The sequence below is a fragment of the Girardinichthys multiradiatus genome, chromosome 9, assembly GCF_021462225.1.
Source record: "Girardinichthys multiradiatus isolate DD_20200921_A chromosome 9, DD_fGirMul_XY1, whole genome shotgun sequence".
Taxonomy (NCBI): domain Eukaryota; kingdom Metazoa; phylum Chordata; class Actinopteri; order Cyprinodontiformes; family Goodeidae; genus Girardinichthys; species Girardinichthys multiradiatus.
The window spans coordinates 46,753,532-46,777,600 of NC_061802.1; the positions used below are offsets into that span (position 1 = coordinate 46,753,532).

A 24,069-nucleotide genomic window follows, 5' to 3' on the forward strand; every position below is an offset into this window, starting at 1 on the left:
AAGGGAGCACAATTTTGCGTGCAGGTAGTCGTGGAAAAAAAATGATTGGACTTTCCTCCTCGTCTCCGCCACCTAACGTACAAGATGCGTAATGGTGCGGTCTGGGGCAGGGGAAGCAGAGTTGCCACTGACGTCACTCTCCTGCGCCGCTTGGAATTGTGAAGCCAAATTGATTTATGGAACACTTTTTGCGGGCTCGGGCATGAAAAAGAAAAAACTTTTTCCTCTTACTTTTTTCTTTAGTTGTGTCACACAGTGAGCAGTCTTGAAGAAGAAAATGAAAACGCAGTTTGGATTATCTATTAGTCATTTTATTCATGAGTCAAAAAATGCAGCTTCATTGTGAAAATGAAAAAGCATTTTATTAATCCATTTTGATTTCAAAATTGGGACACATTTGTTTCCACACTAAAGGGGTCTGAGCTAACAAATGTTTTACTTTCAGTCAGGTTTTAGTTGCTGATGTCATTCAAAAAGCCGATGGTGTGCTGAAATTCACTACAAATGTCCCTAATGGTACAGTCTCTCTCAGCGAATTTCCACCGATAGAAACCGGTTTGGTTCTTTGACTATCACAGCAGCATTGCCATGGTTATTTGGACACGTGGTGGGTGTCTTGCGGTATACATACTACTTTGCATATGTATTTATGGGCGGAGACTGGGCTGTCCAAGCACCACGTGCAGCTGCACAGAATTCATTGCAAATTGGGATGTGTGTAGGCTATGTGTGTGGTGAAATGCCCAGGCCTGGTTTCATACATCTTTTTTTTTGGTTTTTTTTTTACTCTATTGGCCTTTATTATTTTCAAAGCATTTTTTGACAGTAGTTAGACAGGAAATGGTGTGGAAGAAGTGGGGTAAGGGAGTGCAGAAAGCATCATAAGGCCAGAATTTGATTCCGCACAGCCTGCTTGGAGGACTATAGCCTCTGTACATGGGTCGTTATATATATATATCAGGTAACGGTGGTTAGCTAATGGTTTAATTACCACAAAGTAGGTGTGGATTGGCAATGTTTCACTATGCGTGCTGTTGCTCTGATGTCTTCTGCCTATATGTCCATTTCATATTAATACTATATGATAGTCTTCATTAGTTTACATGTATTTTTTTCTCCAAAGTGGTGCTGGAAAAGTTAGAAAATTGACCTTAAAAATGCTTGAAAAGTGCTTGAATTTTACTGTAGGAAAAGTGTACAAACGCAATTTACCTAAATGTTAAGTTTTCTTATAATGTTTTGCTTTCATTGGCATGCTGGTGAATAAAATATCTGATATAATGTGTAATATATATTTTCTTAATTATTATTATTTAGTGGATTTAAACGTTTACAGAAAACTAGGCTTTGCATTTGACTTAGTGACATGCAGTCTTTGCTCGTATAAACTTTTGTGAGTTGCATCAAGAGAACAGGAGAAAGACGATTTGTATGAAAATCACACAGACACATTCAGATGTCACTGCAGAAAATAACATACCCAGAGATGATGCAGTGGAACGCTGTAAAGCCCAACCCACCAGTCTTGATATGCATACACTGTTCAGAACGGGAGTGTCTAAAAAGCAACACATACTTGAAAGACGTAGAAGGACTTGATGTCTGACTTGATGAGCAAAATGTGCTTAATTTCCTCATGTTTATACTCAAGTAACACATTTTACAACATTCCAGCAGACATGGCAAGAGAGCAAACAGTGTGACAGCAACTATAAATAATCAGTAGGTCATGCCGAGTCTCCCTTTGACTGAATGTCCCACTGTGAGTCTTTAACAGAACTAGACCAAAGAAAGGACACCATCTGTCTGAACTGTTTGAAATAAATAAGTATTTAAAATACCAGAAAATGAAAAAGAAAAATGTTTAAAAAATTGGAATTGTGAAAGACTGAACATTTGTCTGATTATTTTAAAACATCTCCTCCTTACATTGTCATTGTCAACATTATTAAGCAACAAGTTTTAACATTGTTGCATATTCAGATGTAGAGCATGAACATTAGAGCATATGGAGGGTTATTAAGACATAAAATAACATGTATTGGAATGCATCTTAATGAATAATACTATATCCAAACTGTTATTTGGTAATTTTATATACTTTTTTTCTAAATTTTGAACAAAGAAAATTCCCATTAGATTTTTTGTCATTGGATTCTTACTTTAACCTAAAATCATTATTTATATTCTACATACAAAACCAGGTACTGTGTATCCTGTACCACAAACCATTCCTACAATAAAAAGATGATAGCATTTTTTTAAATTATTCAACCAATAAACTTGGATTTGAGGATTTATCAGAATTAAACCAGATCTGCCTGAATTGCAGTAGTTGTTCAGGAGAGACCTAAATTAAGACAAAGGTCATAGATATTGGTCAGGAACTGGTGATGCAGTCTCTGTGAGATTTGTAAGTTTTGTATTTTACCAAATTTGTTGTTTCCAAATGTTAAATATTTAGAGATGAAAACACATGTAAATACTAGATAAAACACACAGGGCCTTTCCATCTTATAAAAGACTGAATTAATTTTAGCTGAACATTTAGGCTTCAAGCCGATTTATCATGGATTAGGTTCTTAAAACAAAAATACTCTCCTGTTTTCTGTTGTTCTCTACACTCTCTGCAGTTTTTCCAGGGAAGTTTAATACTTTTAGATTGCACAGCAGCAGCCTGCCCTACAACAAATATTGTTCCCTGAAGATTGATTTGTTTCTTGCATTAAATAGTTTCCCTGTCCTTGTTTATCATGTTTCCCTGTAGTGCTGGTACTCCTTCTTGTGATGTGGATGAAGAGGAGGGATAAAGAGCGTCAGGCCAAGCAACTTCTGATTGACCCAGAGGACGATGTCCGAGACAACATCCTCAAATATGATGAGGAGGGAGGTGGAGAAGAGGATCAGGTATAAGCAAGCCAAATGTACACACATACACCCCCCGACACACATAATATTAAATACCTTCAGAGTCAGACATTCACTTTCAAATCCACATATGCAACAGAAAGCTCTACAACCCAAACATTGTGCCTCTACAGTTTGCAGTCTTCTGTCCAAAAGCAAAGATTAAATGTAATACAAAGGCCGAAACAGGATTAATTGCACTCTGTTGAAGAACAATTTCATCTGTCACTCCAAACAACTTCTCTGCTCATGGCAATGCATAAGCCGCTTTCCATTTCCACTGAGGAAACATTAACCCTCGCTCACCCAATCAATTGGTATGTATGGAGTGTATACTTTTGCAGAAGCAGCTCCTTCAGAGTGAGAACAAGGTGGGAAGTGTGGTCCAATATAAAATTTGTACAGATCAAAGCTCACCATCCCACAATAATAATAATTGATTCAGCAATAAATCTCTTCTACTGAGAAACTTTTACATTTTTAACAGTTTGGTCGCAATTACATTACCATATGCTACTACAGGTGCTGTAATCATCGTTCAAGGAAATAGCTCTTTCAAGACGTTCACAACATGGCACTGGGTGTATGCCTAATGTTCAAACTTAACGAGTTCATATTGTGAGCGCTGGTCAAATGAGACATTTTAACTCTTTAAATTTAATTCCACCCTTTCAGGTATTGTGGCGCAAATGGCAGTGCACATCACTCCAAAAATGTCATACCAGCAGTGAAATCTAGGGGTGAGAACATTATGGTGTGGGACTAATGAAGCATATGATATTGGCAGACTTTTTTTGTTTGAAGAAGATCTCAAACCCACTGTCAAGGAAACACTCAAGGGGAAATTCTCAAGAGGTGGCAAAGTAAATTTGAAATTGCTACCTAATAAGAAGAGATGGAAGTTAGAGCTCTTTGAAAGTTCATGTGGATCTGTTTAAAAAAGCACATGTTCACATTTATTTGTTTTGACTTTGGAGTACCCTGGTTTGAACCAGAGACCTTCTGGCTGCAGTGCGACATTGCACAGAACTGGCCTAGAGGCCAGCTTTGTACTGTCTTTAAATGACATATTTTCTTCAAAATATTTTAGTTCGCTTTATTGTTTTTGTCTTTAGAAATTAATCTACATGTTGTGCCTTTTTTCTTTTCACAATTAAATTCCATGTATTTATATAGCACCAATTCACAACAAATATCACACAGTTTAATTATAGTTATCAAGCAAAACAGTCAAGTTCAGTTTATTATTCAAATTAAAAAGCTTTTCTATATAAGGAAACCAGCTGAATGCATCAAGTCATTGACTTGCATCAATCATTCCCCCTAGACCAGTGTGTAGAGACAGTGGACAGTCGCTTCCATTGTGTTGTTGACTTTGTAGTAATCCCTCATACCGAGCATGCATGCAGCAACAGCAGAGAGGAAAACTCCCCTTTAACAGGAAGAAGCCTCCAGGAGAACCAGAACAAGTGTGTGCAGCCAGCTGGCACAACCAACTGGGGGTTTGAGAGAATAGAGCATATAAACAAAAAAAGAAGCAACACACTGATGCAGGATGATTCAGAAAAAGTAGAGTTAATGCCTGTAGTATCTGAATTAGTGCTTTTATCTAGGAGAGAAACACAGCTAAAGATTTTTTTTAAGTCTATAAGATGAACGAGAGCACATACAGTTAGTTGCAGAAATGGCTGTGCCAATTGCTATGTAGAAAGAGAACATTGGCAGCAGTGGCTCAGCCTATGCCTCACTTCACAAAGGTGTCATAGCTAAACAGAATGGCAGGCCAGATGTAGTTTCCAAGAATAGAAAAACAGAAGGAACATGAAGTTTAAAACTGAAATAACAGCAAATAATGCAAAATTGGAGAAAAGTAGGAGAATGTAGCAGAGTGAGGAAAAGTGGTCGGTATTTAGCAGCATAACAACAGAGACAGCACAGGATAACCTAAACCAAGGCGCGTGCATAGATAGACTCTTAGTGGTGCTCAAGATCTGGATAAGAAAAGTGCCTTTTCTGCAGGAACCCATTATTTTTTCTTTATTCATCAATATTTAAAAATGTAAGTTACCCTCTCAACCCTCAAATTCCTACAAAAGTGTTGTAATATTTGACAGGCATCTGAGTTCGACACCAGGCTGATCCATGGTGTGCACAAGCCCCTGCCTTGCCCCTCCCTCCTCCATTTAGCCTTCATATAGTGCTAAGTGCCAGGCCAGGTGATGTCCGTGTTTGTTGAGTTCCTGATGTTTAGTGCAAAATTAACCCCAAGGCTTAACATTATAACACAGCTGAAAATATTACGTGGCATCTGGCCTGGCGCATAATGTACAGTCTACAGGTTTGTACTCATGAAATCCTTGATTTCAATGCCTTCCCTGGCTGTTTACCAACATTTTTCAGGTTTAGTCATAAGAAAGGAGGAGCAACACATCCATGGTGACAGCAGCAGACATTTTAAAGGCATTAGATCAGTTCACTAGTTTTGTTTTATTTCAAGTCTTTTTGATGTCAGAAAAAATGCATAACCACAAAACGTTTGCAGGAGAATATCAAGTAGTTCTCACAATAAAATGCTTAAATAAAAAATATACAATATTTTATTATTACAGTATCCTGGCCAAAACTCTTTTCTGTGTAGGAAAAGTCACATTTAATCAAGGAGTTATATTCACTCAAGCATTTATACTTGAACAGTAATCATTAGGTTATTAGGATTACAAACCAATATATTTAGAAGGTAAAATGTAATGCTCTATGATGTAGAGCAGCATACAGAAAAATGATGAATAAATAGAAAATATTACTTAGCTGCCTATTTGATTTTATTAGCATAATACAAGGCCCATTGTTACTATTGACTACCTAGTAGGTTTCTGATATGAAATGAGAAGTGGGTCCTAAAGCAGGTGACTGTGGCTCAGTAGAAAGAGTAGTTGTCTTGCAATCACAAGGTTGTGGGTTTGATTCCAGCTTCCTCCTGCCATATGTCAATGTGCCCATGGGCAAGGCACTTAACCTCAAGTTGCCTACCGATCGGTGTATGAATGTGTGAGCGTTAGTGAGTGCGATTGGGTGAATGTGGCTCTAGTGTAAAGCACTTTGAGCGGTCTGTATGACTGGAAGAGCGCTATATAAGTTCAGTCCATTTAAAGGGGACCTATTATGCAAAATTAATGGTCATTTTTATACTTCCATTTGGGTCTCTAATGCTTCTACAAACAGTCCAAAGGCAAAAAAAAACAAAAGAAAAATTCATTTTCTTTCTAGAAAAAAACGTAATTGTGCAGTATGCAGTGTAATTGTGACAATTACATTGGCACCTAGCAACGTTACCTATGTCCTGCCCCTGACAAGCAACTAAAGCGAAGCTCCACCCACTTGATTTTTAGTAGAGGATCACGTCTCGCCGACTGGTTTTACCTTCGAGACGCTTTACAATGGCTGCCCTCAAAGGCAGATGTTTTGTTGGCTGCAAAGATGTACGTTCTTCCCGCTGTAGGATAACTGAGATTCGTGGCTTCATTTTATTTCTGAGGGCCATCTTCATGTCACATTGCTGAAGACAGTACTAGTTTGTGCAAATCACTTCACCACAGACCGCTTCAAGAACGCACATCAGCACATGTTAGGATTTGCAGAAAGACTTCGACTGAAGAAAAATTAGGTCTCTACTTTGTGGCAAATCTGCAGATGACAGAAGGAAGTACTTATTGTTGTCTTATAAGCTCCAGTTTCGTTTTCACGCGTACGAAGTGCTGGGCGCGACCATAAACAGCTAATTTGCATAAACGTTACAGAGTGCTAAAACAGCTAATTGAAATCTCATTATCTGAGAATGATGTTGTGTGAAAAATGTAATTAGCATGTTTTGTATAGCCCATAGACCTATCGCAAATGTTTCAAAGGAAGCATAATAGGTCATTTTTAAGTTAAGCTACCCAACAGTCAGGCAAGGTATACTGATATTGGTAATGGTATATTATTAGTGTGCTTCAACTTTTGTCAGAAAACAGTTAAATAAAGTATACTGCATCCTCAGCTTTATAGAGATTAAGTTATTAAGTTTTAAGTTAGAATTTATTTTGATGATTAATATATTGTTTTACTATTAAAAGCATGCCCAATTCAGCATTGTTTTGTCTGGTTTTGCCTGGTATTTATTTATTTATTAAATTTGATTTGCGTTAGCTAAAATAACAAAACTAAGTATGCAAGTTGAATATATCCTACTGTGCCATTTTTTGCTTGAGCACCTGCCCTTAAAAATATCTGTGCACATGCCTGCTTAAGCTACTCTAACTATAAGCTTTATAGTTTATAGTTTTGGATCAGCTGAAAGAGTTAAAAGGAAGAGAAGGGTATAAGAACACAAGAGAGAAAGAAGGACAAAGACACAATACAAGATAACACCCTAGAAGACTGCTTATACACCTGCAGAAAGGGAGAAAAAAATCCACAGACATGTATTGAGTGGCAACTGCAGCTCAATATAGATTATACACTGCCTGGCCAAAAAACAAAGTTGCCACCTTGATTTAACTAAGCAAATCGGTACAAACCGCCCATTGGATAATTACTGCATGGGCAATTATGTTTCAACTGGCAACAAGTTATTTAACCCCAACTGGTGCAATGAGTTGCTTCTCATTTCTTTTTAAACAACCATGTCGAAAGACACATCCTGTGGTCATGGAAAAGATGTCAGTCTGTTTCAGAAGAGTCAAATCATTGGCACGCATCAAGCAGAGAAAACATCTAAGGAGATTGTAGAAGCTACCGAAATTGGGTTAAGAACTGTCTAACGCATTAAAAACTGGAAGGACACTGGGGACCCATCGTCTTCGAGGAAGAAATGTGGCCAGAAAAAAGTCCTCAATGATCGTGATCATCAATCACTTAAACATTTGGTGAAATCAAATCGAAGAAAAAAACAGTAGAACTCCAGGATATGTTTAATAGTGAAAGTGAGAGCATTTCCACACGCACAATGTGAAGGGAACTCAAAGTATTAGGACTGAACAGCTGTGTAGCCTTAAGAAAACCACTCATCAGTGAGGCTAACCAGAAAAAAAGGTTTCAATGTGCTGTGGAGCATAAAGATTGGAATCTGGAGCAATGGAAGAGGGTCATATGGTGATGAGTCCAGATTTACCCTGTTCCAGAGTGATGGGCGCATCAGAGTAAGAAGAGAGGCAGGTGAAGTGATGCATCCATCATGCCTAGTGCCTACTGTACAAGCCTGTGGGGGCAGTGCTATAATCTGGGGTTGCTGCAGTTGGTCAAGTCTGGGTTCAGCAACAGTATGTGTCCAAAGAGTGAAGTCAGCTCACTACCTGAATATACTGAATGAACAGGTTATTCCATAAATGGATTTTTTCTTCCCTGATGACACGGCCGTATTTCAAGATGACAATGACAGGATTGATCGGGGTTTAATTGTGAAAGAGTGGTTCAGGGAGCATGATACATCATTCTCACACATGGATTGGCCACCACGCAGTCCAGACCTTAACCTCATTTAGAATCTTTGGGATGTGCTGGAGAAGGCTTTGCTCTACCATCATCAATGCAAAATCTTGGTGAAAAATGAATGCAACACTGGCTGGAAATAAATCTTGTGACATTGCAGAAGCTTATCAATATAATGCCACAGCAAATGCTGTAATCAAAGCTAAAGGTGGTCCAACAAAATATTCGAGTGTGTGACCTTTTTTTTTGGGTGGCGATTTTTTTTTTTTGGCCAGGCAGTGTGTCTGTGTATCTGTAAACATCTGAATCCAAACAGCTGTGGGTGTGGATGTGAGCATGCTTGTGTATATACGGTTTCTCCAAAAGGATTTTCAGAAGTGGACATGAGAAGCCCCCAGACCTTCCCCCAGGACCTGATGCAGACACGGAGGAGATCTGCTCCACAGACATCCAAAGGCCTCCCAGAGCATGGGAGCCCCGGGAGGACGACTGCCGGGACTATCACAGCCACAGAGCTGAAGCCCCAGGGAGCTGTAGCGACGAGCCCACAGGCCTCACTGGCAGCCAGCTACGCTGGAACTGATCCTGCCATGGACCCAGAGACCTGAGTTCCAAGGGCACACCAGCCCCCAGCAGAGGCCCGTTAGAGCCAGGGGGCCCAGGCCCTGCCAAGCAGCCCCCGGAAGTGAGCCAGCTCATATCCAAGCACCCAGCCTTGGACACCAAGAACCACCAACGCACCAGCAAGCAGAGGCACCAGCCAGCGTCAAGGAGTGTGACAAGGAGGAATAGACCCCACATTTGATGGGGGGCCTAAGATGATCCAGGAGAGGGGGCAGCCCAAGACCTGACCTCATGCTTACATATACTAACACTCACACCAACACACTCAATATAAAGACAAAAGAATGGATGCCGTACACTCACTCGCACTCCCTATACACCCTGGTCCAGTTACAGATACCCCGCAGGGGAAACTAGCCCTGGACCCAGAGGATGGTCCCCTTTATTACGGCACAGAAACAGGCAGACTGCCCAAGCCACCAGTCCAGACTAGGGCCAGGCACCACCCGAACCCGAACGACCTTGGTAATGTTTGCAGAATGTCCTTCCCTTTCCTGTTGTACTATTAGAAAAAATGAAAAATAAAGACCACTAGTTCCGTGAAACAAAATATATATAAAGAAAAAGGTATAGTGAAAAGTGACGAGGGACTAGTAGGAGTGAATGTTATTTTAATTTTGACTTTAATTTTAACATTAAGAAATTAAAATGGTTTACGTGAAGTGATTGTGCCGATAAAATGTAAAAACTAAAGCGCTTGTTTTTGGACCTAAAAGATAATAAACTACATACAAAAATGTATTACTACTTTGTAGTAATACATTTTTTATTACTACTTTATCATTCGTATTATCTTAAATCGTTATTATTAATGTTTTTTTGTTTTGGTTCTCTATCTTTTTTTTTTTATTAAATTCTTTCTAAATTTCTTATTTTTTCTTTTTGTTTTTTTTCCAAGGGCAAAAGAGAGATTTGGGCACTTTTAGGGGCTACGATGGCCCAAAGTGGTCAAGACAATGCTTCACAAACCCCCGATTGAGTTAAGAATACATTCCTAAGATTTAATTAGCTAATTGGTTACAATACATAGGAATGACTTTGTTAATTATCTGAGAATTCTTGAATTCTGGAGTTCTGCACCAAAATTTGTGCAGCTCAAAACTTTTGCCATGAATTCCAGATGGCTCAAGAATTATAATAACATACTAAGAATAAAATACGAATCAGTTACAACTTCAGGAACTTATTACAATTTAACTAAGGATCCTAAAATGTTAACATTCTTGGCAATTCTGTTATTCGTGGTTTCTGTGGAATAGGGGGAAGCAAAAGAAGGAGCAGAGACAGTGATGTTGAAGGAGGGTTGGAGCTGTGGCTGAAGTGACATGTGGAATAACCTGACCAGTACAGCCTGGTGCTTCCACTCTGTCTACTCCAACAGCTTCACAAGGCCCAGGGAAGAGGACGTAATTCACCTCAAACATTTGTTATAGACACATGGGGAGCAGGGCTTAACCACAGTGTAAAGAAGTCTGCTTCTTGGTGGCTGAAATCTTCTGTCATGCTGTGTACATGCTTGTTACATACTGAGATGCAGGAACATGAACTTACAATTATGGCACAAAGAAACCAGGACATGAAACATTTCATTGTTCCTTACCAACGAGAAACAATGAAAACATGGAGCTAAATACTGAGGAATTGGTGGAGACCAGCATTGAAACCAGGTGAGTTTAATCAGAGGGATTAGGAAGACCTGTTAAAGAGTCATGGCAGGGAGACTAAGAGAAGCAGGCTTATTAAAAAAGAGGATTTAAAAGGATCAGAACTAAAACACAAAGCGATCTACAAATTAAAAGGGGAACAAGTCTTCACAGGAACATAAAAGAATAAACCAAATAGACACAAATAGAACACATGAAATATATGTATGTATGTGTGTATATATATGTCATATATGTAGCTCAGAAACCTTAGCTATGCAAGTGTAGCAAAATAAAAAGATTTTAATTTCTTTTTGTGTAGGGCTGTCACTAACAATGTTTTAATTAATCAACTCATTTTTTTATTAATTGATCATTCTATTGTTGTGTTTTATTGATCAGTTTTTTTTATTTTTATAAGAAGTGTTAACAAAGTGTAGGTATGAATTATATGTATAAAGTGCCACCGTCAGCATGACAAAAGTAAATAAAACAAAGCCCTTATTATTTTCATATTTACAAATAAGAAAAGGATTTATAATGTCAAATATGCTGAGACTGAAATGGAAATTAACCAAAAGAGGTCTCAGTTCAGTCACCATCAAAGGACAAAAAAAAAATTTCTATTAAATCTTGTATCTCAAATGTCATTATAGAGACTGTAACTTCAAAATGACTAGTATTTATAAATCTTATTAATTGTTTGGGAATTTGTTTTGATTAATTTTAAATCACTTAAATATTAACATTATCGACAGAATTAAATGTAATTCAAAAAAGGATGATGTAAAATCACTTTGGGCTTCTGCACATTACCACTTGTAAGTATTGGCTGGCAGCTGATTAGTCAAGGACGATGTTTTCGTCCCAGCCGTGGAACACTGGACCAGCTCTATACCCTCTACAGGGTGCTCGAGGGTTCATGGGAGTTTGCCCAACCGGTTCACATGTGTTTTGTGGACCTGGAGAAGGCATTCGACTGTGTCCCTCGTGATGCCCAGTGGGGGGTGCTCCAGGAGTATGGAATCGGGGGCCCTTTATTAGGGGCCATCCGGTCCCTGTACGAGCGGAGCAGGAGTTTGGTCCGCATTGCCGGCACTAAGTCGGACCTGTTCCCAGTGCATGTTGGACTCCGGCAGGGCTGCCCTTTGTCGCCGGTCCTGTTCATAACTTTTATGGACAGGATTTCTAGACGCAGCCAAGGGCCGGAGGGGGTCTGGTTTGGGGACCAGTGGATTTCGTCTCTTCTTTTTGCGGATGACGTGGTCCTGCTGGCCCCCTCTAGCCAAGACCTACAGCATGCGCTGTGGCGGTTTGCAGCCGAGTGTGAAGCGGCTGGGATGAGGATCAGCTCCTCCAAGACATCATTCTGTTACTGCAACACTTCTTGACTTCTGCAAAGTCTTGACACATATCCTGGGTATAACATTTTTTGTGTTTGTTGTCCATTAACTATTATACAATGGGAGGGACCTAAGATGACTTTCCAGAAATTCTGCATTTCAGTTCTTGTAAGTAGGAAATGTCCAGGCCAGAAAGAACTCTGGCCTTGTTTTGCTTTGCCACCTTGAGTTAAAGAACAAATTTCTGCGTTCTTATGGAGTATATATTGACGTTTAAATGTACATGAAAAAAGATAAGACATAGAAGACAGTGAACCAGTCTAACCTGAGAAAGCATTCAGCAACTTTTTTTTTCTTTTTTTTGCTGATTGGCTGATTTTCAGCTGCTTTTGCATGGGTCTGCTTCGGTTTCGAATGAAACCTTTTAGAGGCTCCAAATCTTAGTTCATTGTTGCCTACCTTGAAGTACTTCCATACCTTAGCCCAGTGTTTGGTCAGCAATTTCAATTCATCGAAAGCCTGTTTATCAGCCATTAATTAAAATCAGGAGTGCTAAAGCACAGAAACATCTAACACATGTAGGGCAGTGTGCTTTAAGAACCAGGACAAAAAGCACTGCCTATAACTATAGCAGACTCTGCTGAGTCCGCATCCAATCTGCTATAGTTTTTCCCTATAACAATCTGCTATAGGGAAAAACTATAGCATTCTGATTAAATATCACTACAAAGTAAACGTAAGGACCTTAAGAATGCTTTTCCATAAAAAATGCTATTGGGGCTAATTTGCAGTCTACTCTCCATTAAAGTCTGTTGTGCTTATACATATACACTTTGAATTAGATAACTGTAATGTCAGCCTATCAATGTTTGACTGTTATTTGGCATTTAGGACTATGACCTAAGCCAACTGCAACAGCCTGATGCTCTGGACCCAGAGTGTGTCAGGGTGGGGATCAGACGTCTGGATGAGAGACCAATCCATCATGATCATCAATACCCCCTCCGCTCTGCTGCCCCTCAACCAGGAGATATAGGAGATTTCATCCATGAGGTATGAAAAAGGTGTACAGATTTATGATTGAATATTTATAACAATTCTAATTACAAATCGTAAGTAATAAGTTACACGTTTTAACCAAAAATCATTTCGTACGAATGGATATCAGAGATATACTGTGTGGTTGTGATTATTGGGCTAACAGCATTTAACAATTACAATTAGTTAATTGTCATTAATAATTGATGATTATTAATCAAATCCACGCTAAACTGTTTTACTAATTCAATTCAAAAAGACTTTATTAATCCCAAAGGGAAATTAAATGTTGTTATAGCTCATATTATAGGTTTCTTCAAAGAGCCGTTGTAGATGCTGATGGCTGTGGGCAGGAAGGATCTCCTGTAGCTGTCTGTCTTACAGCAGATCTGAAGAAGCCTCTGACTGAAGACACTCTGTTGTTGTAGGACAGTCTCATGAAGAGGATGCTCAGGGTTCTCCATAATATTCTTCATTTTATGAAGAATCCTTCTTTCCACAATGATCTCCAGAGGTTCCAGAGGAGTCCCCAGAACAGAGCCAGCCTTCTTTATCAGCTTGTTGAGCTTTTTTAAGTCCCTGGCTCTGATGCTGCTTCCCCAGCAGATGATGGTAGAAGAGATCACACTCTCCACAACCGACTTATAGAAGATATGCAGCATCTTGCTGCAAACACCAAAGGACCTAAGCTTCCTCAAGTTGTACAGTCTGTTCTGTCCCTTCTTGTAGATAGCTTCACAGTTCCATCTCCACTCTAGTCTGTTGTCCAGGTGAACACCGAGGTATTTATACTCCTCCACCTCCTCCACCACCTCCACTTCTTCTCCCATGATAGAAATAGTTTTTGACTTATTCCTGTTTCTCTTCAAATCTACAATCATTTCCTTTGTTTTAGTCACGTTCAAAATGAGATGATTGTTTCCACACCATGCCACAAAGCGGTCCACCACCTTCCTGTACTCAGCTTCTTGTCCATCTCTGATCCACCCCACGACTGCAGAATCATCATGGTGTGGAACACTAGTTGACAGATGATCACACAGAATAAACACAAACGCTGTATTTTTATCTATGTGAAAATCTATTAAACCAATAGTTCTCTCACAATCGAATATTCTGGTCCAGCAACTTTCACATAATTAAGCATGCAAGAAAACATTGTGTGCCACGGACCAGTGAAACACATGGTAATCCCATGAAACACAATCCCAACTTTTTTTACAAGTTTAGATTGTGACAACTTGTGAAAAAACAAAAACAAAGTGGCAATCTTAAATCACCATAATTTCATACTTTTACCCTGCCTAGACTTTAAGGTATCAAATAAAGAAAAGAACTAAATTACTTTTGCTGACTTCCTACTGCGGAGTCTGAGGATGGGGGGTGTGGGCAAGTGGTCACGCATCTGTGAACAAATCTAAATGGTCAACTTCTTCTCCTTCAGCAAAGGGGAAAAATTTGATAAACTGTTGGCAGTCGACTGAAACAAACATGGAGGAAAATTCGTCTCCTTGGAAAAACCTCTGTGGGGTTTTCAACTTCACCTTCACTTAGCATTGCTACAGCCAGGTCTTTGATTGGAATGGTAAATCTTCTGGTCCTTATACCAGAAAGATGCTTTCCTCATAGTTAGCATGTGTAGAGAATGGAGTTAAACCCCCTTTGAGAGTTTCTGCATGATCACTAGCAGGATACCACAGCTGGAAAACGACTAGCGTCAGCTTAACACCTTTGCCGGTAATGTTAGAGCTGCAGTGCATGCTGGGAGGTGTAATAATAGTCTGTTTACTTGACAAAATGGACGGTGGCCCAACAAGGGACATAGTCTGTGTTTTGTTTTGTCAGTGAGTCTTTAATTACAGTGGTGACAGTGTTGTGTAAAATGTTATTGTGTCTTTTGGTAAAACCATAAATGTAGGTTCTGCAGGGGAGGGTGTTTGGTATATACTAATACATAAGTACAAATAAAGTAATCAGCTGGAGAGTCTGTTGGTTGTGCTTTTAGTGTTTCATACATTGTACCACTCATATGCATTAACTTGACCGACCAGAGGTTATCAGACATACAGGTCCTTCTCAAAATATTAGCATATTGTGATAAAGTTCATTATTGTCCATAATGTCATGATGAAAATTTAACATTCATATATTTTAGATTCATTGCACACTAACTGAAATATTTCAGGTCTTTTATTGTCTTAATGCGGATGATTGTGGCATACAGCTCATGAAAACCCAAAATTCCTATCTCACAAAATTAGCATATCATTAAAAGGGTCTCTAAGCGAGCTATGAACCTAATCATCTGAATCAACGAGTTAACTCTAAACACCTGCAAAAGATTCCTGAGGCCTTTAAAACTCCCAGTCTGGTTCATCACTCAAAACCCCAATCATGGGTAAGACTGCCGACCTGATTGTTGTCCAGAAGGCCACTATTGACACCCTCAAGCAAGAGGGTAAGACACAGAAAGAAATTTCTGAACGAATAGGCTGTTCCCAGAGTGCTGTATCAAGGCACCTCAGTGGGAAGTCTGTGGGAAGGAAAAAGTGTGGCAGAAAACGCTGCACAACGAGAAGAGGTGACCGGACCCTGAGGAAGATTGTGGAGAAGGGCCGATTCCAGACCTTGGGGGACCTGCGGAAGCAGTGGACTGAGTCTGGAGTAGAAACATCCAGAGCCACCGTGCACAGGCAGTGCAGGAAATGGGCTACAGGTGCCGCATTCCCCAGGTCAAGCCACTTTTGAACCAGAAACAGCGGCAGAAGCGCCTGACCTGGGCTACAGAGAAGCAGCACTGGACTGTTGCTCAGTGGTCCAAAGTACTTTTTTTGGATGAAAGCAAATTCTGCATGTCATTCGGAAATCAAGGTGCCAGAGTCTGGAGGAAGACTGGGGAGAAGGAAATGCCAAATTGCCAGAAGTCCAGTGTCAAGTACCCACAGTCAGTGATGGTCTGGGGTGCCGTGTCAGCTGCTGGTGTTGGTCCACTGTGTTTTATCATGGGCAGGGTCAATGCAGCTAGCTATCAGGAGATTTTGGAGCACTTCATGCTTCCATCTGCTGAAAAGCTTTATGGAGATGAAGATTTCATTTTTCAGCACGACCTGGCACCTGCTCACAGTGCCAAAACCACTGGTAAATGGTTTACTGACCATGGTATCACTGTGCTCAATTGGCCTGCCAACTCTCCTGACCTGAACCCCATAGAGAATCTGTGGGATATTGTGAAGAGAACGTTGAGAGACTCAAGACCCAACACTCTGGATGAGCTAAAGGCCGCTATCGAAGCATCCTGGGCCTCCATAAGACCTCAGCAGTGCCACAGGTTGATTGCCTCCATGCCACGCCGCATTGAAGCAGTCATTTCTGCCAAAGGATTCCCGACCAAGTATTGAGTGCATAACTGTACATGATTATTTGAAGGTTGACGTTTTTTATATTAAAAACACTTTTCTTTTATTGGTCGGATGAAATATGCTAATTTTGTGAGATAGGAATTTTGGGTTTTCATGAGCTGTATGCCACAATCATCCGTATTAAGACAATAAAAGACCTGAAATATTTCAGTTAGTGTGCAATGAATCTAAAATATATGAATGTTAAATTTTCATCATGACATTATGGAAAATAATGAACTTTATCACAATATGCTAATATTTTGAGAAGGACCTGTACTTCTCGAAAAGACTCCCAACTCCTTTAAGTACTGTAGCAACCTTGACACTTCACACTATCTTGAGAGTAAAGAGTTGTCATTATCGATGCAAGTGTGATATACTGCTGTCAGTTGCTTCCATATTGTGTGTGTGTGTGTGTGTGTGTGTGTGTGTGTGTGTGTGTGTGTGTGTGTGTGTGTGTGTGTTCTTTGTTTGACCTGGATTAAGGCATCTGCCTAGCACAGCTCTGGATAATGAGCAGGAGCTTCTGCACGCATGAACTGATCAAGGCGGCCTATTCCGACAAGACCTCACAAGCTGATTCCTCTCATCCTGTCTCCACCATTTGCACAAATTCCCTGCTTCATCCCGCCATCCTTAGAGTTTCACAGTGACAGGAGCATCTTTCAGTCTGACTGAGCCCTAAAAAATATTCACAGCTTATTAGATTTATCTCTTTCATTTCAGTCATCCTGAGTGACAAGAATCAAAAAAGAAAAGCTGATATTTTTACTGGGCCATAATTATTTGCATAATATTTGGAGATTTTACTTCTTTGCAGCTTTTGAAAGAAATTTATGACAAGAAGTTTCCAGGAGAAGCACTCCTTTCTCTATGAAGAATGGCAGCATGACTAAGTTATAACAAAATAATCTGAATGAATAAAATAATAATTATCCCTTTAGCCAGTTGAAACCAAATGAAAGGTGTGAAGACACAGTAAGGTCCAGCTCATTTTGTATGTCCTCATACAAAATAAAAAAGAAGATTCTTACTTATCCCTTGACTGTTCCTGAGGCAACTATGCATTTGGGCTGGTGGTTTCACTTCAGGCCAAACTGGGTAATCGGCTGAATCTACTCACTGACACAGCATCTGTCCGGTCTGACCCAAATCCTTCTCTTTTCTGCACTTCTCTATAATCTCTTCTTCTCCCTGAGCTCCTGATAGTGTCTGTCTCAACACATTAACACAGACAAACACACAGCCCTCAAAATTGTCTCTGATAAACCTTCTCACTTGAATCTTTTTCTGTAGGACCGATATGTCCTAAATGTGGTGACTAAGGTAAAGGGGTTGCGGGTGGGTGGAATAATCCCAGTTGTTTGTTGAAGTGAGCTCTGCTTCTTTTAGGGGTTCTCAGTCAGTCTACAAGAGTCATTATATAGGGCTTTTATGGTTTTAGATTGATCTTACATTGCTCAGCTTTAGTACAACAGTGGAACAATCATAGCATTAGACATACAGCAAAATGATGTATAACTATAGAATATACAATTCAATTCAGTTTTATTTATATAGTGCCAATTCACAACACAGGTCGTCTCAAGGGACTTCACAAAGGGTTTGGAATGGTGCGGGGTTGTTGGGGAGGTTAGATTAAACTACTGACAGTTAGAGTTTGGCCATTTTAGAATGGGCTATGTGTAGGGGTACTAAGTAAAATAAAAAACTGATACGGTTTGTCCATGTAGAGCCCACTGGTGGCCATTGTTATACTAAAAACCACAAGGATTGGGGGTACCTCTCGTTGTCAGACTGATTATAACCATTAGAAAAGAGAAGGGGTTGCACAGGTAGCGGAATACAATATCCTTTATTATCATTGTTATAAGTACAACATTTAGGAAAAAGAAACTATTCGATCAGAGCATAAGAGCAGTTTGTTAAAAACATAAAATAAAAAATACAAAAAAACATAAACACACAAACATACTGTACAATCCCCATCATTCCATCTTGCTTTACATTCTGGCTGTATTGAGTTTAACTATTCCTGTTGTTGTAAACAGTTGTTTGGCTATTAGGAACTAATATACAGTGTATCACAAAAGTGAGTACACCCCTGACATTCCTGCAGATATGCAAGTATGTTTTCATGGGACAACACTGACAAAATGACACTTTGACACAATGAAAAGTAGTCTGTGTGCAGCTTACATAACAGTGTAAATTTATTCTTGCCTCAAAATAACTCAACATACAGCCATTAATGTCTGAACCACCGGTAACAAAGTGAGTACACCCCTTAGTGAAAGTTCCTGAAGTGTCAAAATTTTGTGTGGCCACAAAAAGCTGATATTTCATAAGACGTATCTGTAGCGCCACTACCCAGGTGTTCAAAAAACGTTTTTCCAAGGAGACGAGTTTTACCTCCTTGTTTTGTTCCAGTCTACTGCCAACTGTTTGAATGAGGAGAAGCTGACCATTTCAGAGCAGTTTGCGGACGCACAAATGCTCGCAACCTCCATACTTACCCCGAAAGAAGCCTACAAGTAAATTTGTTTCTTTTGTTACTTACATAATCTAGGTAGAATAAAGTAGGGAGAACTAAGGTAAGTACAAATAAGTACAAATACAATTTTCATTTACAATGTTTACTTATACACTTACACTGTACATGCGTTTCACTCATGTGATTTGCCTTTATTGCAGGCAAATCACATGGTCATGTTTTATGACTTGAAGCGCATGTATAAAGGGTGTGTACATACATCATTCTAATTCCAAATTGAAACAACCAATGAGCAATTATTGTTTGAAAACAAATAAATTTGTACATATTAAGTTTATGCAAATCTAGAAAGATTTCTTTGGCTCCATGTATTTTTGCTACAGAGAGTTCAATATGAATAATAAATTTAAATGTATTGAGCAAATTGGTACATGTGAGGTTATTTGGAGATTGCCAACAATTGCTAACATCTTTTTGGCTGCAGTTATTCCTGCCAATTGTGCTTTCTTTTATGGAAAGGTCTAATTTGGTATATTTTTGTAATTATTTATTAATAATTGTCAACATGGCGGATGTGGTAGCTGCTTGTGCCGCAAGTGCTCCTATGTCTCGTTCTAGGCTAAAACCTGAAATCTACAAGACTTTGGATGGTAAAATTATTGTGGACAGTGAACTCTTAAACTTTCTTTCAGTAAAATTGAGAACCTTAAGCCAAGATGAAATTGTTCTATTGGGAGTAAAAACGTTTAACTCTGAATCCATAGAGACCTCTATGGATCCCTGACAAAGGGAATTGTTTACTCTAAAGCTATTGCCATAGCAAAACATCCCTTGGCTGCACTCTTTGTCTACTTCTTTGTCACCTCTTTCTTACAGGGTCTGAAGGCTGCTGACCATGACCCCACAGCTCCCCCCTATGACTCTCTGCTAGTGTTTGACTATGAGGGGAGCAGTTCCACTGCCGGAACTCTCAGCTCCCTGCATTCCTCTTCAAGCTGTGGAGACCAGGATTACGATTATCTCGGTGACTGGGGGCCACGTTTCCGCAAGCTGGCCGACCTGTACAGTGGAGGAGACGACTAGCGTCATCAGCCCTCCAGTAATGGACCCCACTCTACTGTATTGCTGCAAGGTTTAGGTGGTGAGCGGGTCAAAACAGGAAATAAGGGATTACGTGGGTTTTGAATCGGCACTTCTATATTTCCATGGAATGGCTTGTTTATGAGACACGCTGCCTCTTGAGGGTAATTGATGACGGCAACAGACCATTGGGACTGTTGGCCTAGCAAGGCCTCCCACTGATAACCATTCAATGGACTGAATCTGAGAGTTAGTTGTTGTGCTTATAAATGTGTGCTGTTAGAGCAAAGTGAAGATTAAGAGCTACAACAGCCATGCTACAGATGCTCTTTTTCACTTTAATCTTACAGTACAGCAACACTGGGGTCAAATGTGCCTTTTTTGCATTCTTTTGAGTGTGTCCACTCTTGTATGTTCATTTAAAGGTCCTTAACTACAGGGGTATTTTGCCATTATAAGTGTATATGCGTATATTAATTATCCCCTTCATTGTTTGTTGGTATGTTTCTGTGTGTGTGTGTGTGTGTGTGCGTGTGTGTGTGTGTGTTTGTGTGTGAGTGAGTGAGTGAGTGAGTGAGTGAGTGAGTGAGTGAGTGTGTGAGTGAGTGAGTGAGTGAGTGAGTGAGTGAGTGAGTGAGTGAGTTTCAAAGAAACTGAATTATTTCCACGAAGATATACTGGATATGTTCTTTAAAAGAAAAAGTCTACTTGGGATGCCTTGGATGATTCTACCAGCAAAACATGGCTTTACTGTGTAGCTCTGTTCCCTAACAGCTCAAAACAAACACACGCAGCGTCATTCATGCCAACCAAATGTTTATTTTCTGTTTTTTATGAGTACTCACACTTTTTAAAAGGATCTTATGTTTAGCAGTATATGAAAGGTACAAAACATCAACATATGGTGGCATCGTGTGAGTGAAAGTACTTGCAGCAAGTACAGCTTAAATCAGATATTTATTTACACTGTATAAAAAAAAGACAAAACATTTTTTTCTCTTTCTATCTGACATTAAAGCAGGCTAAACCATTACCCATTTAGGACACTTAGGAATACTAAAATTATTTCTGTTTGCTAAATTTCAGAATAATGAGTGGATATTTTTTTTTATTAATACACAATCTTACATAAATTTCCTAAGTATTTGGTAAAATTGCTTTATTTTGGGTATTCTACCACAAGTGTCCACCCCCCCACCTTGGGTGGAGATTACCATGCACCTGGAAATTGTACACAAGGATGAACCAGACTTGAGGATCTTCACAGGTCTCTTCCTGAATGAAGCAGCATGTTTGAGGTGTTGCCTCAAAAACAGCTACAAGTATGCCTCCGTTTAATTCAGATGTTGTTAATTCGCTTATCGGAGCCACGTCAACATCATCTTTCTTCCAAATAGTAATCTAAGGCTTGGGACACACTTTGATTGTTTTGCCCGAATTTACCCCCGATTCCCAACCTGCATCAATCTGTAGTAGTGGTGGTGAGTCAGCTGGATGTGTGGGCCTAAAAATCTCTTAGTGTAAATGGGTCTAAGACTGGAGTTTGTGTGTGAGGGAAACCTACCCGACCTCAGTTGGTGTCAAAGAAACATGTTTGGGTTTTTTGAGTTGAACGTGGACGCAGTCAGGTAGTGTGAACTATATACCAATCCAACTCCAAATGCATGTTGCCAACAGCCAGTGAAAAAGAGAGGCTTGAACACGACATGAACCTTTTTCTTGAGAACTTTATTTGTATTTATATACAAGTATAAACATAAATACATAACAGCTGTCAGCATCATACAAACTATTCAACCAACTTATTACACTCACATCGTGATAAAAAATTTAAAACAATTCAGATATTGAATATGCTTTTAAATAAAGAAGAACAAAGATTTTAGTCATAAATTCAAAACTGTTATTCCCACAATCTAGTCAAACATCATTGTTGTCTGTTAAAATACATATAACAAGTTAAAAATAAAGCCAACATTAAAAGTCATTCCAAAACTGTGTCACAAACTGAAATGAAAAAAATAAATATTCTGAACTCTCAAAATTAGTATTGCAAAAAACAGTCAACAATTTCCGAATTAAATTTCCATTTGATAAATTTACCTGTGGGATAAACCTAAAGTGTTTTATATTTCATTGCCAAATGGATTGGGACAGAATACAGTCTGTCCAAATTCTGAGAGTTCTTTTTTTAAGGCAACCTACTGGTATGTTTGTTTATTGTGTCAAACGTTTAGCCCTGTGAACGTTGGCTTGATAAATCCTGTAGTCTGTCGAACCTCAGAAGGCCCAGTTAAGTGTGTGAATCTGCTGAACTCAGGTAGTATGAACTCCGAGTCTTTTCAAAATCTATAAAGACGATGAAAGCTGTGAAGTGTGTTCCCGGCTTTAGTGAACTTCAGTCTTTGAAGTACTAAAAAAAAACTAAAACATTCTCTCTCTCCTTATTCCAGCATTTAGCAAGTAGAGATAATTTTTGATTATCCTAACAAGTTTAGATTTAAGATCTGATTTAAGAAATGTCTTTTTATGCAGTGTATTTAAAAAGCTGTATGTTTAATCTCATATACTAAAAATCTAGATCAGAAGGAAGTCTAACATCAATAGCACATAATCAAACTGGTGGGTAAAAAGTGATATTCACAATGCAATAAAAAATATTTTTTTAATTTTAAAGGAGTATTGTATAAACTACACAGGTGGCAGGATTGTGATTGCAGCAGTTCAGTAAAAACCAATCTCATTTACGATTCTTCTGTCTTTGAAGATTGTCCATCCCATGAATTGAATAATACGGCTGCCCCTTCTGGGTTTCAGCACCATTTTATTGTCCGGGATAATAGGTTCCAAGCTGTCTATGAATCACTTTCTGTATCTAAGATTTGGACAAACAGAAAATGGTATTGGTGCAGCAGGAATTTAAAATGGGTATAAGGCTAGCTTATTACTGGGATGAAGAAGAAAATTAAGGAAAATGACTTTTTAATCAAGAATAAAAAAATAAATACAGGAGAAAACTTTGGTGTTAAATTGAATCCACTAACAGAAGTAAAAAATATATTAAAGATGTTTTTAAAGCAGAAAAGCAGTAACTTAAATCATAACATCCAATGAGATGAAATTGTCCTGCTAAGCCAGAGCCTTCTATACCTTTTGTGTAAGAAACATTAAGAGCCAAAGCTGTGTACCACAGTGGCTTTTTTGCCAGTTTGATTTTCCAAATCTAATGAGGAACACTTGCTCAGTAATGCTAAACATTAGAAAGATACTTTGTATGTTTTGTCTTGCTTTAATCACAGTGTAACCTATACATCTGATGACCCATAAAGGATGTCGTGTCGTCAGTTCCAGGTTTTACAGGTGATATTCAGCTGTGGTGGATTACACACAAAAATGTCACTGTTCCTTCTGTCTGGAGATGATTTGCCTTAGTTTCTGATAATCTCCAACTGGTGACTTGACTGTAAGATGAAATCTGTACAAATTGTATTTTTTCCTCTTGTTGTCCCTTGGCTGTGATCTCTTAAAATGACATGCTTATATCCTGAATCCTTGTATATGTTTAAATTGGGTCACAAATTAAAATGTTTTTGCATGTTTTTTATCTTTCCGTGCTATTAATACAAATTGTTTCTTATATTAAAAACATAAATAGAACAATGATTTAAAAGGGATTAGTAAAAAAAAAAAAAATCACCACTGTTGGCCCTTTGGGAAATTGTTGGAATTTTACTATCCCATTCAGCCAAGACAGAGAACCCATGTCTTTAATTGTAAAGTTGTGTGTAATTCAGCGATTAGTGGGAATTGTAACAGTGGTCGGAGGAGCAGCAGATGTGGATTTGTGTATTCAAAATTCAAAGATTTTAAAGTCAGATGAACATCAGTAGTCATCAGTAGGCATTTTACAATGAACAATAAAGCATTTTCTTACATGATCAGTACTGGCCATGAGTTCACTTATGTAAAGAATCAATGAAAGTAATTATTCAGTCATAATCTATACTTCAGGACTACTGCTATATTGTCATCAGTTTTTAACAATATTCTAATTTATTGAATGGGTCTGC

General features: G+C 38.9%; 1 protein-coding gene across 1 annotated transcript in view; it reads left to right on the plus strand.

Annotated features, from left to right (window-relative positions):
* Positions 1-23,940, plus strand: part of LOC124873599 (cadherin-2-like) — a 185,445-nt gene extending 161,505 nt beyond the window's left edge. Inside the window, exons 14-16 of the mRNA XM_047374346.1 lie at positions 2,768-2,907; positions 12,878-13,039; positions 19,796-23,940. Coding sequence (XP_047230302.1) covers positions 2,768-2,907; positions 12,878-13,039; positions 19,796-20,002 — 509 coding nt within the window. The 3' untranslated portion in view covers positions 20,003-23,940. The remainder of the gene's footprint in view (positions 1-2,767; positions 2,908-12,877; positions 13,040-19,795) is intronic.
* The last annotated feature ends 129 nt before the right edge of the window (positions 23,941-24,069 follow it).